We start from the raw sequence: 18,624 nt of genomic DNA on the forward strand, positions 1-18,624 counted from the left end.
GCCACTAACAGGATACACTATTACTACTGGGGTCATTAAGCGGAGCATTATTATTACTGGGGCAATTAAGGAGGAAACCATTAATACTATTACTACTGGGAGCATTAAGGGAGATCCTATTAATACTGGGGCCACTAACAATGGCATGCTATTCTTACTGTGGCCACTTGTACTAATGGGGCCATTAAGAAAGACACTATTAACACTGGGGCTGTTAAGGAGGACACTTACTAGTGGGGAACTACTGGGGGCGCTATTACTACTGGGAGCATTAAGGGAGATCCTATTAATACTGGGGCCACTAACAATGGCATGCTATTCTTACTGTGGCCACTTGTAATAATGGGGCCATTAAGGGAGACACTATTAACACTGGGGCTGTTAAGGAGGACACTTACTATTGGGAAACTACTGGGGGAACTATTACTATTGGGATCATTAAGGGGGACACAATTACTAGTTGAGGCCTCTAGAATAACTGAATTAAAAACATATGTCATGATAAGTCACATCCCTATCTACACACTAAGCTATGCCCCCTTTTACCCTGGCCAGTATTTTTATGTCAGAAAGGTAGCCACTCTCTACTTCAGAGTTGCAAGCAATTTTTATTGAGTGTTTGCAGAGATCTCAGTAGGTTTCGCTACTTAGCGACAGCAAATGAAGCGGACATCATTGAGACCTGTATTATCGAAGGAGATTTGTATTGCACTCTCTTGTTTTTCGTTCCCTTGAACTTTAGTTTGGAGACCACAAATGCCATTTTTGCAGGTTTCACTATATTCTCCATATGTTCCCCAGTAAAGCCCTTGGCCTTCCAGTTTTCCACCGTCAGTACACTCGAACTTGAAGTTGTTGACAGCCGTGTCATCTTTTATGCCTTGATCTTCCTCCACCCGCTCTGAGAATCTTGCTAGTCTTCCATAGTCACACCACTGAGTATCTGTCCAGATTCCCCATCTGTAAACAAAAAAGGAACAATAATTGAAGTTATTAATCCTCATACGCTAAAATTCAGGACTCGAAAAGTTGCTATTTTGACTCTACTTTTCATAACTTGAAAACTGTAACCACTATCAAGAAAAATCTAAGAACTGAGAAAAGACATGCCATTAATACATTAAGTCACAATTGTAGGATTGTCATATGGGCAGCAAAAACAGAGGGGGGGTTGTCATGTAGGACAAATGCAATTATCTTGAAGCAGCTTTTAACCCTTTCCAATCCACTGTCTGACGTCTGAAGACATTCTGACTGAAGGCTGTACAGCTCCGATGTTGGAAGACATCCGGCAGGGTATTCTTACTGTATATTACTGGCCACTCTGTTGTTGGGGGCCTCTGAAGCATGTCCCACACCTCATTACTGGCTCTAGCCAGCAGATGGTGCCATTGTATAATGGCAGAAAGAGAAAGCCCCCTAGGAAAACCCTGAATCCGAAATTGGATTGCAAAGGGTTATGATTAGAGATGAGCGAATACACTAGTTTCGAGTAATTACTCGATCGAGCACCACGATTTTCGAGTACTTCCGTACTCAGGTGAAAAGATTCGGGGGGCGCCGGGGGGCGCCTTCTCTCTCCCTCCTACTCCCTGCTGCAACCCCCCACTCACGGCGCCCCCCAAATCTTTTCGCCCGAGTACGGACGTACTCTAAAATCGCGGCGCTCGGGTGAAAAAGGGGCGTGGCCGACTAGGTTCACTCATCTCTAGTTATGATCCTTTCGGAACCTAACTTCTATTCTTTTCTCTTGTTAAACCCATGTTCTCAACTCAAAGTTAACTAGGATGAGCTCATAGACATGGCATGTAAACAAGGCCTCCTAAATAAAGAGAAGAGACAATATCTGATGATGGACCGACCTTCACTTCCTTTTTTTTTATCATCTCCCAATAAAGAGCCTAACAAAACCACCAGGTCAACCCATTATCTTGGGAATTAATTCCCTCACTAGCAACTTGTCACACAATATTGATTTACATTTCGGTAAGTGGGTGGTCCAATTACCCTCATATTTATGAGATTCAACACAACTGATTTGTGAACCTAATAATCTAGATCTGGATGTTTCTAATGTTACTTTCGTCTTTGCCAATGTGATGGCCCTTTATTCAAATATTCCCTATGACCAAGGGTTGTTAACGGTAGACCACTTTCTCTTTTTTGGCACAGAGATGCCAATACCTCAGAAGGAATTCTTACTTAAGTGTATAATGCTTATTCTGAACAGCAACGTGTTCGAGTTTAAGGGAACTTTATTCAAACCCACAAAGGGGTGTGCTATGGGAATGCGGTTTACACCTTCACATGTTAACCTTTTCGAGCAAAATATTCTACATCCCTCACACCAATTTTTGGAAAATATAGAATTTTAGTATCCGCTTCATTGATGATCTCTTCTTTTTATGAAATAGATTGCCTTACGGAGTGGTTGAACCTAAACCCCTTTTGCCTCTCCTTCACTCATCACCACTCTGACCAACCAATTATATTTTTCAATCTTTGTATTTATTTTGATGACAAAAAAACAACTTTGCATGAAGACGAACTTCAAGGAGGTAGATGTCAATAGTTCTCCTGACTATACTACTGCACATTATCTTCTGGCTGAAGAATAGCCCCTTTCAGACATATTCACAGAAACTGCCCAACTAGTGCATCACTTAGGGAACGATCTACTATCATTCAGAAATGCTTCAAACAAAAGAATTGTCCTAAGAGCCTAGTAAAGTATGCGCTCTCTAAGGCCTAATTGCCATGGGCAGATTTTGCGGCGTTGGCCTGCAGCTTTTAGGTTCTATTGAACCTAATAGCGCAATGCTCACGGTGCGGAATTCCACCACAAAATTCCGCCCCATGAAAACGCCCGCAATCACCTGCGGCATGTTCTATTTTGCCGCGGGCGTACGCACGGACGGCTTCCATTGCAGTCAATGGAAGCCTTCAGTCATGCTATCTTCCGCTGTAGCACAGCGGAAGATAGCGTGAAACCGCTTCCCCGCCCACCATGTCATGTAACGCAGCCGGCGTGCCATGTGATGCTTTGGGCGTGTCATATAACGCGACCGGCGCATCATGCGCTCTACTGCGCATGCGCGCCAGAGCATCATGCGGGGCGGCGGATCCGGAGGTAAGTATGGGGTCTCTCTGGGGGCGCCGTGATGGGCTCCGCTGTGGAATTCTGCTTGCGGAGCCGGTTACGGCCATGTGCACTAGGCCTAAGGGTGCGTTCAGACGAGTGTGTTTTGGTGCGTGCATACGCACGCACTAAAACACGCTTGTGATTACAACACTGCATTCCCTATGGTGTGTGCACATGTCCGTACTTTGCAGGTGCGTGCCTGCAAAGATAGGACATGCGTGCACCATAGGGAATGCATGCCTTGTTTTCAATGGAGCCGCGGCTGCTGCCGGCGGCTCCATTGAAAACAATGACCTGCTGGCCCCCTGCATTCCTTTTCAGGGAAGGACTTTACATATAAGCCCTTCCCTGAAAAACAAATATTTTAGTGTAAAAAAAAAATAAAAATGCAGGCAGTCTCTTCAATGGAGCCGCTTCTGCTGCCGGTGGCTCCATTGAAGACAACAGTCTGCTGGCACCACCAAATTGTTTTTCCAGGGAAGAGCTTTACATATAGGCTCTTAACTGAAAAGGAAAAATTTTGGTGAAAAAAAAAAAATGCAGCCATTCACTTCAATGGAGCCGCTTCTGCTGGCGGCAGCTCTATTGAAGACAATGGTCTGTGGCACACCTGAATTGTTTTTCAGGGAAGGGCTTTACATATAAGCCCTTCCCTGGAAATCAATTAAAAGGGATTTAAAAAACAAAAAAAATAGATACTCACCTCCCTTCAGCTGCCGGGGCACAGCTGCGTCTTCTCCTGCTGTCCCCTGCACTGTGGTGCTGAACTGCTAATCTATCAGCAGCCGGGGATTTAAAATGAAGCCCTTCCCTGCAAAGCCACTAACAGCTGCCGGGGCTCAGCGGGGACTTCTGCCGCTGTCCCCGGCTCTGTAGTGCTGCTGAGCTATCAGCAGCTGGGGATTTAAAATCCCCTCCTGCTGGTAGCTCTGATTGTGATTGGCTGAAGCAATTCAGCCAACCACAGTCAGAGCTACCAGCAGGCGGGGATTTTAAATCCCCGGCTGCTGATAGCTCAGAACTACAGAGCCTGGGACAGCGCTAGAAGTCGCAGCCGAGCCCCGGCAGCTGAAGGGAGGTGAGAATTGTTTTTTTTTATTTTTTTGCACTATTTTAAATGGCTTTTCAGGGAAGGGCTTATAAAGCCCTTCCCTGAAAAGCCATTGACAGGATGCCGGCAGCAGGATTCTCTACCGCAGCTGTCATGTGTGAGAATTGAAGAATTCCTTTTGCTGCATCTGCCACAGATATGGCAGATGTAGCAGCAGGGAATTCTTTTAACTAGTGGGGGTGAAGGAGACATCTGCCGCATGCGGCAGATGTGTTCTTCATGCCCGCGGGGGGGGGGTCACAGCAGCGGCGGAGAGGTAAGTTTTTTTTTATTCTTTTTTTGTTTTGCACTAAAATGTTTCTTTTTCAGGGAAGGGCTTATATGTAAAGCCCTTCCCTGGAAAAGAATGCAGAGGACCGGCAGAGCATTGTTTTCAATGGAGCCGCCGGCAGCAGCCGCGGCTCCATTGACAACAAGCACGCAGCTGTGTTCACGCGTGCTTTTGCTCGTACCTAGGTTCGTACATACGTCCGCACCTAAGTACACACCAAAACACGCTCGTCTGAACGCACCCTAAGGCCAGTTCAATGACCCACAGAAAATGACTTCAAAAAATATTCCAGAAAACAACCACAATTATACACCTAATTTTATCACCAGAAATGCAAGCCAGAAACCTGCTCCTCTGCAGTCGCCCCCATGCAAGGACTGGCTGGAAAACACAACCCATGCACAGGAAAACAGAGTAAGTCCAGGGTTGGGTAAAAAAACTTTATTAAAGAATCCAGATGGACATGGAGGGAAAAAAAAGCATGTACCATCTTACATGTTTCAGGCAAGCATGTTGGCCTTAATTATATGCTTGCCTGAAACATGTAAGACAGCACATGTTCTTTTCTTCCTCTATGTCTGGATCATCTAATAAAAACATTTTCCTGTGCCTCAGTAATTTTATCACCACTTATAATTCTGGTTATAAATCAATAAGAAATATTTTAAACCTTTAAGGACACTGCCCTTTTTTCCATTTTCGATTTTTCTCTACCCCCTTTTTAAAAAAATCATGTTTTTTATTTATCCATCGTCATAGGTGTCTAAGGGTTGTTTTTTTGTGGGACAAATTCTATTTTTTTCAATGATACTATTTAATGTATCGTTTAATACGTTTAATTCTGCTCCATCGGCCTCATACCTTACACGAGCAAAATTCTTTTAAAGATCATACAACAACACGTCTCACTACCTGACTATTCATTGACATGTATAAACTGTACTCTACCTGCAAGTGTTTGCCTTTTTAGTTTGTCCCTTCTGGTTCTCTGTATCCTGTGTTGTATAACTCCTCCCCTTCCTCCTGCTTGGGAGTTTCCGGTCTATAGCCACGTGTTAGGTCTCTACTCTGTGCCTTGGCTCATCATCATTCTTTTTACCTACTGCTGAATGTGCAATCTACAAGATTTCTTCCTGAATAAACCCTGGAATCTTCTCCCATCCTCTGCGGTCTAGTTGGATGCTGTCTGACAACATACACCTGCTGTGAGTACTGGTTCATAACTACAAGAGCAGTTTCCTCAGACTATATGCTCACAGCCATGTTATTGAGTCAGAATTGTGACAATTGTTGAACAGTAACTGCCGGACGTTCAGGCTGGCTTCTGCAAAAGACGTGGAGAAGACCCGGGAGTATCTAAATGACGTTTACATGTGTTTCATCCACTACAGCAAGGCATGCGATTGTGTCGAACATGACAAGCTTTGGAAGTGTCCCAGAACATACTGAACAGCTTATAAGGTCGCTTCACAACCACAGAGAAGCAACAGTCAGGATTTATGGAAACACGGATTGGTTCAGAATCGAGAAAGGCGTACAGCAAGTCTGCATTCTATCACCAGTCCTCTTCAATCTGTATGCAGAAACCATCATGAGGCGATGCAAACTGGACCAATCAGAAATCAGAGTCACAATCTGTATCAGAAATGTCAACAACCTCCGATATGTAGATTACATCACTCTGCTTGCAGAAAGTAAAAAGTGACCTGGAATACCTTATTCAATGAGTGCAAAAGAAAGCGAACGCCTGGGACTGGACCTCAACAGCAAGAAAACGAAAGTCATGACCGCGGTAGGCAATGGTACAGTGAACATAAAGATTAACAATGAAGAAGTCGAGACGGTCCAAGATTTCATCTTCCTTGGTTCCAAAATAGATTGCAATGGGCAACCTAGACCCGAGATCAAGAGGCGGATTACACTTGGTAGGAATGCAGTGCAAGGAATGGAAGAGATCTGGAAAAGCAAGGATATTAGCATTGCCACAAAAACCAGACTGGTCAATGCAATCGTCCCATAATGACGTATGGTTGTGAAAGCTGGACGCTCAGGAAGAGAGACAGAAGGAGAATTGATGCATTTGAACTGGAGGAGAACGCTGCAGATACCTTGGACCTTCATGGCAGCGAACAAGGTAGTGTTAGATCACGTCAAACAGAAAATATCACTAGAAGGCAAAATCATCCAACAGCGGCTCTCTTTTTGATTTGCGCTAAATCACTAGAAACAGTACTGATGCTGGGCAAGGTCAGTGGAAAGAGAAGAGCAGGACAACAAAGAACAAGATGGCTAGATACAATCAATGCACTGCAAACATAAGTGATCAATTTTTAGTAGAGGTGGATCTCCCTTTTTTCAGCAGGTGTAGATCCTATTGTTCAGTAGGGGCTGATCCATTTACAGCAGGAGTGAATCTTGAAGCTGGTTTATAAGGTCCAGCCTCTACTACCAATACTTCCTGATCATCCAGAACAGCATGAATACATACAGTAGATCAATATGAAATATGGGGTAATAGAGCTATTTAGACTCACGGTGCAACTGCAGAGGTGATTGTCGTCTCATTGTGTGGAGGTTTACATGAAACACAGTGTAGTCGGATTCCATTCACAGCTGTGTCATCTTTGATCGTGTGTAGGTACTTGTAGTCCATTACCTAAAAAAAAATCATTGAAAAGAATTTGAGAATTTTGCCGTTAAGTTATTTTATCTATGATTTTCCTGAGCAGCCATGGAAAGTTGGCACCTGAACACTTGGTATTCCTGTAGTAGTAATCTCATCTAGTAACCCCTGTGGATTCAGTATACTGTCCTGAAGTCTTCATGGCATTGAGTGATCTCCAAATGTAATAAACAGCAGGGATGTTCATACAGGGGATACAATCTGTGCCTTCCTTGCATTTCCCTATACATACTGTTGATATTCTTCTTCTAGATAATTCTTAGCTGGGATTTGCTTATAGGAAATGGAAACATCCTCTTCCCCCTCATCACAGCCCCCATGTACTGTCCTCTCCCTCTAATCACAGCCCCCCCTTGTACTGTCCTCTCCACCATCACAGCCCCCCATGTGCTGTCCTCTTCCGCCTCATCACAGCCCCCCCATATACTGTTCTCTTTCCCCTCCTCATAGCCCCCAAAGTACTGTCCACTACACTCTCATCAAGCCCTCCATGTATTGTCCTGTCCCATCTAATCAAAGCTGCCATGTACCAATCTCTTCCCTTCATCACAGCCCCCCCCCCCATGTACTGTCCTCTCCACCTGCATCACAGCCTCACATGTACTGTCCTCTTCACCATCACAGGCCCCATGTACTGCCCCCCCCCTCCCTCATTACAGCCACTCATGTACTGTCCTCTCCACCATCATATCCTCCCTTGCACTGCCCTCTCCACCATAACAGCCTCCCTTGTACTGTGCTGAGCTCCTCATCACAGCCCCCATGGACTGTCCTTTCCACTATCACAGCCCCCCATGAACTGTCCTCCCCCCCCCCCCCCCCCTCATCACAGCCCTTATGTACTGTCCTCCCCACCCTCATTGGAGCACCCCATGTACTGTCCTCTCCACCATAACAGCCCCCCCCCCATGTACTGTCCTCTCCACCCTCATCACAGCCCCCCCATGTACTGTCCTCTCCACCATCACAGTCCCCCATGTACTGTCCTCCCCCCCCTCTTCAGAGCCCCCTATGTGCTGTCCTTTCCTCCTTCATCACAACCCCCCCATGTACTGTCCTCTCCCCCTACTTCACAGCCCCCCCATGTACTGTCCTCTGTCCCTCATCACAACCCACCATGTACTGTCTTCTCCCCCCTCATTACAGCCCCCAAGTACTGTCCTCCTCCCCCTCTTCACAGTTCCCCTGTACAGTCCCTTCCTCCTTCACATCCTCCATGTACTGTCCTCTCCCCCTCATCACAGCCCCCCCATATACTGTCCTCTTCCCCCTCATCATAGCCCCCCCCCCCATGTACTGTCCTCTCCCCCCTCATCACAGCCCCACCCCATGTACTGTCCTCTCCCCCATCACAGCCCCCCAGGCACTATCCTCTCCCCCCTCTTTACAGCCCCCCAGACACTATCCTCTCCCCCCTCTTTACAACCCCCCTGGCACTATCCTCTCCCCCCTCTTTACAGCCCCCCTATGTACTGTCCTCTCTCCCCTCTTCACAGCCCCACATGTACTGTACTCTTCTCCTTCATGATAGCCCCCATGTACTGTCCTCCCCGTCATCACAGCCCCCCATATACTGCCCTCTACCCCTCATCACAGCCCTCCATGGACTGTCCTCTCCACTATCACAGCCCCCCCATGTACTGTCCTCTCTACCCTCATCACAGCCCTCCATGTACTGTCCACTCCCTCCCATCACAGCCCCCCATTAACTGTCCTCTTCCCCTTATCACAGTGCCCCATGTACTGTCCTCTTCCCCCTAATCCCAGCCCCCATGTTCTGTGTTCTCCTCTCTCATCACAAACATTCATTTACTGTCCTTTCCCCTCATCAGAACCCTTCATGCACTGCCCTCTTCATCCTCATCACAACCCCCTTAGTGCTGTCCTCTTCCCTATCATCACAGCCCCCCATGATCTGTCCTCTCCCTCTCATCACAGCCCCCCATGTACTATCTTCTCCCTCCATGTACTTTTCTCTTCCCCTCATCACAGCCCCCGATGTACTGTAGTCTTCCCCCTCATCATAGCCCCCCCATGTACTGTCCTCTCCCCCCTCATCACAGCCCCCCCCCATGTACTGTCCTCTCCCCCATCACAGCCCCCCAGGCACTATCCTCTCCCCCCTCTTTACAGCCCCCCAGGCACTATCCTCTCCCCCCTCTTTACAGCCCCCCTATGTACTGTCCTCTCTCCCCTCTTCACAGCCCGACATGTACTGTACTCTTCTCCTTCATGATAGCCCCCATGTACTGTCCTCCCCGTCATCACAGCCCCCCATATACTGCCCTCTACCCCTCATCACAGCCCTCCATGGACTGTCCTCTCCACTATCACAGCCCCCCATGTACTGTCCTCTCTACCCTCATCACAACCCTCCATGTACTGTCCACTCCCTCCCATCACAGCCCCCCATTAACTGTCCTCTTCCCCTTATCACAGTGCCCCATGTACTGTCCTCTTCCCCCTAATCCCAGCCCCCATGTTCTGTGTTCTCCTCTCTCATCACAAACCTTCACTTACTGTCCTTTCCCCTCTCACCAGAACCCTTCATGCACTGCCCTCTTCATCCTCATCACAACCCCCTTAGTGCTGTCCTCTTCCCTATCATCACAGCCCCCCATGATCTGTCCTCTCCCTCTCATCACAGCCCCCCATGTACTATCTTCTCCCTCCATGTACTTTTCTCTTCCCCTCATCACAGCCCCCGATGTACTGTAGTCTTCACCATCAGCACAGCCCCCCCATATACTGTCCTCTCCCCTCTCATCACAGATCCCTTTCCCATATAGGATTTCTTTACTCAGATATTTTATATTATCAGCAATTTGGCAAAAAATTAGCAGAAGCGGTTTTATGGGACTTGAAAAGAAAGTTACAGGGGCTTAAAATTAATAAAAGTTTAATCCTCGCATATCCCAGCAGCTCCCTGTCTGGCGCTGTAGCTCCAGTTTCTGCCGCATGGAACCTGGATGAAGCGGTGGGTAGTCACATGCTGTACATTGTGCACCGCGGAAGTCTGTGAGTGCCCAATAGGTCAGTTACACAACAAATGCCCTTTCTGGGTTCCATGTGGTGGTGAGTATTCAATTTTATTAATTCTAAGACCTTTCAACTTTCTTTTAAGTCCCGAAACAATATAAAATGGATTCTCTCATCTCTATTATTTATACAATCACCTCACCTTCAAACTGAAGCCTGTGGCCACCGAACCTTCGGGACATTTCTCCCATGGACCCCATTGTCCCCACTGTGCCCCATTACTGACTGAAATGACTTCAGAGTAGACTTGTGCCGTCTGCACGATGAGCAACAGGGCCAGAACCTTCGACAGCATCTTGTCTTCTAGAAGATGGAAGGACAAAGACTGTTCAATGTGTACACCCCCATATATATAGAGCTGGGAGAGTGAAGAATTGTAGTTAGTGGAAGGTAATCTCCGTGGTGATGGGTAATAATTAGCCCGGACTGTGCCGTGTGATTTAGTATATTAAACATTATTATCATTGGGTCACTCCGGCTCCGGGTCACAATAACCTGAAGATCTGTCAGTGATATGATGGTCAATATATTGGGTAACACATTTTATATATACATCCTGTACGTATGTGTGTGTGTGTGTGTGTGTGTGTGTGTGTGTATATGAACACGAATTATTGTAATTCTGAATTAAAGCAGCAGCTATAACTCATGGGAATGATAGAGGGGTGCCGATTACTGGACTAAAAGTGCTATTGAGACGAGAATTAGCCCGACTGGTGGTCCAGCTTCTGGCAATGCTTCCCGCGCTCTATTAAATAGCCGCAGTTTCCAGTAAAAAAAAAGAGTACATTTCTCCATGCATGTAATCTAAGCAAAACTCAGACATGTTTGCAGCCTATTTAGCTCTTATGGGCCCCAAAGAAGGGTGATTAAGTTCACCCATAATGCAATTCTTCACATGATACAAAGGATGCCCAAGTGTACAAAAATTGGCAAAATGCCATCAAGAGTCCTAGTTCTATTTCTTGACTATTACTACATCCTACTATAAAAATGTCCCCTATGTACAAAAATCTAACTACTATAATACTGCCCACTATGTACTAGCATATAACTACTATGATACTGCCCCCTATGTACAAGAATATAACTAATATAATACTGCCCCTCTATGTACAAGAATATAACTACTATAATACTACCCCCTATGTACAAGAATATAACTACTAGAATACTCCTCCTATGCACAAGAATATAACTACTATAATACTGCCCCCTATGTACCAGAATATTACTACTATAATACTGCCTCCTATGTCCAAGAATATAACTACTATAATACTGCCTGCTATCTACAAGAATATAACTACTATAATACTGCCCGCTATGTACAAGAATATAACTACTATAATACTGCTCCCTATGTACAAGAATATAACTACTATAATACTGCTCCTATGGACCAGAATATAACTACTATAATACTGCCTCCTATATGCAAGAATGTAACTACTATAATACTGCTCCCTATGTACAAGAATATAAGCACTATGATACTGTCCCCTATGTACAAAAAAGTAACAACTATAATACTGCCCTTGTGTACAACAAAATAAGTACTATAATACTGCCCCCTATGTACAAGAATATAACTACTATAATACAGCCTCCTTTATACAAGCATATAACTACTATACTACTGCCCCCTATGTAACAGAATATAACTACTATAATACTACTCCTGTGTACAAGAATATGACTACTATAATACTGCTCCCTATGTACAAGAATATAACTACTATAATACTGTCCCCTATGTACAAGAATATTACTACTATAATACTGCCCCTATGTACAAGAATACACCTACTATAATACTGCCCTTGTGTACAAGAATATTACTACTATAATACTGCCCCCTATGTACCAGAATATAACTACTATGATACTGCTCCCCTATGTACAAAACAATAACTAATATAATACTGCTCCTATGTACAAGAATATAACTACTATAATACTGCCCCCTATGTAACAGAATATAACTACTATAATACTGCCACTTAGTACCAGAATATAACTACTATAATACTGCCTCCTATGTACAAGAATATTACTACTATAATACTGCCACATATGTACAAGAATATTACTACTATAATACTGCCCCCATGTACAAGAATATAACTACTATAATACCGCCCCTTATGAATAAGAATGTAACCACTATAATACTGCCTCCTATGTACAAGAATATAACTACTGTAATACTGCCCCAGATGTTACAGAATATAAGTACTATAATATTGCTCCCCTTTGTACAAAAATATAACTACTATAATACTGCTCCTGTGTACAAGAATATAAGTACTATAATACTGCCCCCTATGTACAAGTATATAACTACTATAATACTGCCCCTATGTACAAGAATATAACTCCTATATTACTGCCCTCTATGTAAAAGAATGTAACTACTATAATACTGCCTCCTATGTACAAGTATATAACTACTATAATACTGCCTCCTGTGTACAAGAATATAACTCCTATAATACTGCCTCCTATGTACAAGAATATAACTACTATAATACTGCCTCCTATATACACAAGAAAATAACTACCTAAATACTGCTCCTATGTACAAGAATATAACTACTATAATACTGCCCCGATGTACAAAGATGTAACTACTAGAATACTGCCTCCTTAGTACAAGAATATAGCTACTATAATACTGCCCCCTATGTACAAGAATATAACTACTATAATACTGCTCCTATGTACAAGAATATAACTACAATAATAATGCCCCCTATGTACAAGAATATAACTACTATAATACTGCCCCTATGTACAAGGATATAACTACTATAATAATGCCCCCTATGTACAAGAATATAACTACTATAATACTGCCCCCCTATGTACAAGAATATAACTACGATAATACTGCCCCCTATGTACAAGAATATAACCACTATAATACTGTCCCCTATGTACAAGAATATAACTAGAATAATACTGCTCCTATATACAAGAATATAACTACTATAATACTGCCCCCTATGTACAAGAATATAACTACTATAATACTGCCCCCTATGTACAAGAATATAACTAATATAATACTGCCTCCTATGTACAAGAATATAACTACTATAATACTGCCCCTATGTACAAGAATATAACTACTATAATACTGCCCCCTATGTGCAAGAATATAACTACTATAATAGTGCCCCCTATGTACAAGAATATAACTACTATAATACTGCCCCTATGTACAAGAATATAACTACTATAATACTGCCCCTATGTACAAGAATATAACTACTATAATACTGCTCCTATATACAAGAATATAACTACTATAATACTGCCCGCTATGTACAAGAATATAACTACTATAATACTGCCCCCTATATACAAGAATATAACTACTATAATACTGCCCCCTATGTGCAAGAATATAACTACTATAATAGTGCCCCCTATGTACAAGAATATAACTACTATAATACTGCCCCTATGTACAAGAATATAACTACTATAATACTGCCCCTATGTACAAGAATATAACTACTATAATACTGCTCCTATATACAAGAATATAACTACTATAATACTGCCCGCTATGTACAAGAATATAACTACTATAATACTGCCCCCTATATACAAGAATATAACTACTATAATATTGCACCCTATGTACAGGAATATAACTACTATAATACTGCCCCCTATGTACAAGAATATAACTACTATAATAGTGCCTCCTCTGTACAAGAATATAACTAGTATAATACTGCCCCCATATGTACAAGAATTAGAGTTGAGCGAGCACACTCGTCCGAGCTTGATGCTTGTTGCTTGATGCTTGAGGGTACTCGAGATGCTCGTTATTCAAGACGAACACCACGCGGTACTCGAGTCAATTGCATTTACATCCCCGTATGTTTAGCGCCATTTTCTAGCCAATAGACATGCAAGGAAAGCATTACCACTTCCTGCTGTGATGTGCCAGCCGTATCCCACCCCACAGTAGTGAGTGGCTGGGCTGATCAGGTGACCACCGAGTACTTAAACTGGTCCAGCCCGCAGCTCGCCTCAGACGCATGCTGGCAGAGGTTAGGGAAAGTGCTGCTGCTTATACAATGATAGTGTTAGAGTAGGATCCAGTCTTCAAGAACCCCAACGGTCCTTCTTAGGGCTACTCACTCTTCATAGTGTGCATTACTGTTGTGGCTGGCTGGGAGCAACAGTGCACCAATTTTTTTTAAGCATCTCGGGCTGTGCTGGCCATTTCAACTATAGCATTCTCAGTCTGCAGTGTACTACGCAGAGTTTAGGGAAAGAGCTGCTTATATAGGGAAAGTGTTAGAGTAGGATCCTGTCTTCAAGAACCTCAACGATCCTTCTTAGGGCTACATCTGACCGTGTGCATTATAGTTGTGGCTTGCTGGGAGTAGTAGTGCATCAATTTTTGTATTACGCATCAAGCTCTGTTCCCAGCCTTTCAGTAATAGCGTTCTCAGGCTGCAGTGCCGTACAACCAGCTCTCACCGTGAAACTGCACTCTAACATTTCCTAGCCTACTGCAAATGACTTCAGTTATACCGTTCTGTGTCTGCAGTGCATTAGACACAGAGTGTTGGGGCACAGCCACTTCTATAGGGAAAGTTATATACACTATACAGTCCTCCTGATCCTTTGTGCAAGAACCCCAACGCTCTTTCTTAGGGCTACCTCTGACCGTGTTCATTATAGTTGTGGCCTGCTGGGAGTTGTAGGGCATCAATTTTTGTATTACGCATCTAGGGCCTAGGCCACTTCCCAGCCTTTTTTAAGTAATAGCGTTCTCAGCCTGAAGTGCCATACAACCAGCTCTTACCGTAAAATTGCTCTGTAATATTTCCTAGCCTACTGCAAACTACTTCATTTATACCGTTCTGTGTCTGCAGTGCATTAGACAGAGGTCTCACCGCTAAACAGTACTGTAATATTTCCTGGGTCACTGCAAAGTATTTCAGCTCTGCTGCTGTGCAGAGCGTCTCACAATACCCTTTCCTTGGTGGGGTTGAGATAGCCGCAGTTACCAGCACTATCCACTGGCTTTAGAGTCTTCTCCCACTCCACACAGCCTCTATTATCTACAAGTCTCTGCGAGCGGTAAATTACCCCTAGGTATCAGCGCAAGACTTTTTCAAGTCACAGCATAGAGCCTGCGCTATCTAGAAGTCTCTGTGTGCTGTGAATTAGCCACAGTTGTCAGTGCTGTACAGTTGGGTAATTTATTTGGCCCCTGCTCTATTCTTAATCCACCATGATGTAGTAGGGGTAGGGGTAAGGGTCGAGGACGTGGACGCGGATGTCCAAGTGAGAGTGTGGGCATAGACCGAGTTCCTGGGCGTGCTGAATTACAGCCAGCTGCTGCGGGATTGGGAGAGAGACAAGTTTCTGGGCTCCCCAGCTTCATATCACAATTTACGGGTCCGCGTGGTAGACCTTTATTACAAACAGAGCAGTGTGAGCAGATCCTGTCATGGATGGCAGAAAATGCGTCCAGCAATGTATCGACCACCCAGTCTTCTATGCAGTCCACTACTCCCGGCCTAGGGACTGCAACTCTGAATCCTCTGGCTGCTGCTCCTCCTTCCTCCCAGCCTCCTCACTCCATGAAAATGACATATTCTGAGCAGGCAGACTCCCAGGAACTGTACTCGGAATACCAGCTGCAACATGGGCGGCGGAGTGGTAGTCAGCCTCCGCAATTCTTTATTGAGGAGTGGGCATGGATGGCAGATATCTGCCAGGTCCTCGGAAACTTTGAGAAGTCTACCCAGATGGTGAGCGGCGATGCGGCAATCATTAGCGTTACCATCCCGCTGCTTTGCCTGCTGAGAAGTTCGCTGCAAAACATAAAGGCCGACGCTTTGCGGTTAGAACAGGTACGGGGGATGACAGTATGTTGCTTGATAGTCAGACCACCCTCATGTCTATATCCCAGCGCGTTTTGGCGGAGGAGGGGGCGGAGCAGGAGGAGAAGGGGGAAGAGACAGCTGGGCACACTGCAGAGGGTACCCATGCTTCTTTCCTGTCAGCTGTTCAGAGTGTATGGGCTGTAGAGGAGGAGGAGGGTACTGAAAGTCATCTTCCTAGTGAGGACAGCGATATGTTGCGTACTGGTAACCTGGCACACATGGCTGACTTCATGTTAGGCTGCCTTTCTCGTGACCCTCGCGTTAGACGCATTCTGGCCAACACGGATTACTGGGTGTACTCTCTTCTCAACCCACGGTATAAGGAGAAACTTTCCACTCTAATTTCCAAAGAGGAAAGAGGTATGGGAGTGATGCAATACCACAGGGGCCCGGTGGAAAAAGGGATGCTAAAGTTCCCATCTGACAGTGGCAGAAGAAGCAGTTTCGAGGGCCAAGTAGCAGGGGAGGCGTGGGGATCAGGCAGCATGTCCAGCGCAGGCAGGGAAACACTCTTCAAGGCCTTCGCCAGCTTTATGGCTCCCCAGCAAGACTGTGTCACCACTCCCCAGTCAAGGCTATGCCGGAGGGAGCACTGTAAAAAGATGGTGATGGAGTACGTAGCCAATCGTACCACCGCCCTTCATGATACCTCTGCTCCAAACAAATGTTGGGTGTCAAAGCTGGACATGTGGCACGAACTTGCGCTGTACGCCCTGGAGGTGCTGGCCTGCCCTGCCGCTAGCATCTTGTCAGAGAGGGTATTTAGTGCAGCTGGGGGAATCATCATGGATAAGTGTACCCACTTGTCAGCTGACAGCGCCGACAGGCTTACACAGGCTTACACTCATAAAGATGAACAAAGGCTGGATTTCCCCAGACTTCTCTTCACCGGTGGAAAGCAGCGGCTCCTAAAGAATCTTTTTCCTGCAACAGGAGAAAAATGCATCATCTAACATCCCAAAAAAGGGGAGAATTAGCTTTGTTTATCCCTCTCAGATATTATTACTCCTCCTTCTCCTAAAACAGCATGTCATCACACTGAACTGCCAATTTCTATGCGGCCCAAAATGCTCTGTTTAAAACTTTTAAGAGTTTTATCAGTTTCTTGGTGCACAAATTTTTTGAGGTGTTCGCCTATACTATTGCTACAGAAATGTTACAGGGGTTCGCCTATACTTTTGCTACAGAAATGTTACAGGGGGCGGGCGGATCCTGACCGCTGAGCGTGATGGAAATCTAGGTGCAGAGCTCCATCTCAGCGGCGCCGTCAGAGACCGATTACAGCGGCTACAAGAAGCGCAGATGGGGAAAACTATGAAGGAGAGAGGGGGAGAACCCTCAGGCACACCCCAATCGCAGAAGGAACAAACTGACCTGCAGAGGTTTCTCAAAGACCGGAGTTCTAGCTCTCCCCGAACCCAGCTCACGATGGCGCCGGCCCGGGAAGCTGCAGCAGCAGACAGTAAGGCAGGGGAGGAGGGGGGCTCATCAGAGGAGGATGAGGGAGAAAACGTCTCTAGAGCCTTTATGAGAGACCTGTTCTCACAGGCTCTGCTTCCACTTAAAACTGACCTCACAGAAATTAAAGAGGATCTTAAACAGATGGGACGGCGAGTAGAAGAGCTGGAGTCCACTTCTGCCTCTATATTACATACTCCTGTGAAGTGGAGAAAATCCTGATAGAACAGCATGAGCAGTTAAACAAAACCCTAATTATGCAGGAGGACTTAGAAAACAGAAACAGGCGCAGCAATGTGCGCATTAAAGGTCTCCCTGAGTCCTGGGCTGCAGACTGTCTCTCTAAGGTGGCGACTGAGATATGCACTTCACTACTGGGAGCAGAAAGAGCTGCACCCATCACCATAGAGCGAATTCATAGAGCTCTACGACCCCACCCCCCTGCATCAGACCCTCCAAGGGATGTTGTGTGCAAATTGCTCATGTTCTCTGACGCTGTAGCTATATTGAAAGCAGCAAGACAACAAAAAGAGCTCTGCTATGCGGACACTCCTATTCAGCTATACCAAGATTTAGCTCCTTCAACCTTAGCGAAGCGCCGGGCCCTGCGCCCACTCTTGGAAATACTGAGAGATAACGGCATAAAATATGCCTGGCTTTTCCCGTTTGGGTTAGGAGTGACCTACAAGGGCCGCAAGCTCAACATACGATCCCCAGAGGAACTTCAACAGCTCTGGCAACTGCTGGACATGGAGCCTATTCAGCTCCAGGGATGGCTACCTTTACCGGACTAGCCTAAGTTCCCCAGGTTGGCCCCACAAGAAAACTGGCAACTAGTGAGCAACTCCAAATCTCCAAAAAACAAAAAGAAAAAACCAAGAGAAGAGCTTGGAGAAAGGAACACTTGAAGGACAATTTTGTTCCTGACAGACCACTTACTATGGTGTGATTGCCCCATTCTCTCCCTACCGCAGACAAGGTTATGTGTTTGAAACC

At 45.2% G+C, this 18,624-nt stretch overlaps 1 protein-coding gene across 1 annotated transcript; it reads right to left on the bottom strand.

Annotated features, from left to right (window-relative positions):
* Nucleotides 1-588: 588 nt before the first annotated feature.
* LOC136610907 (vitelline membrane outer layer protein 1 homolog) lies at nt 589-17,623 on the bottom strand. The gene is made up of 4 exons (XM_066590103.1): nt 17,545-17,623; nt 10,389-10,549; nt 7,059-7,180; nt 589-960 (listed from the first exon to the last, which is right to left on the bottom strand). Exons 2-4 carry the CDS (start codon nt 10,539-10,541, stop codon nt 648-650), a joined length of 588 nt encoding a protein of 195 aa, XP_066446200.1. The 5' UTR covers nt 10,542-10,549; nt 17,545-17,623; the 3' UTR covers nt 589-647.
* Nucleotides 17,624-18,624: the final 1,001 nt, after the last annotated feature.

This window comes from Eleutherodactylus coqui, chromosome 2, assembly GCF_035609145.1.
Source record: "Eleutherodactylus coqui strain aEleCoq1 chromosome 2, aEleCoq1.hap1, whole genome shotgun sequence".
In the NCBI taxonomy this organism is placed as follows: domain Eukaryota; kingdom Metazoa; phylum Chordata; class Amphibia; order Anura; family Eleutherodactylidae; genus Eleutherodactylus; species Eleutherodactylus coqui.

Coding starts and splice junctions, on each gene's coding strand:
- LOC136610907 (XM_066590103.1), bottom strand. CDS start 10,541: ATGCTGTCGAAGGTTCTGGCCCTGTTGCTCATCGTGCAGACGGCACAA. Junction 7,181..10,388: donor CCACAGGCTTCAGTTTGAAG/GTGAGGTGATTG, acceptor ATTTTTTTTTAG/GTAATGGACTACAAGTACCT. Junction 961..7,058: donor ATCACCTCTGCAGTTGCACC/GTGAGTCTAAAT, acceptor TTTTGTTTACAG/ATGGGGAATCTGGACAGATA.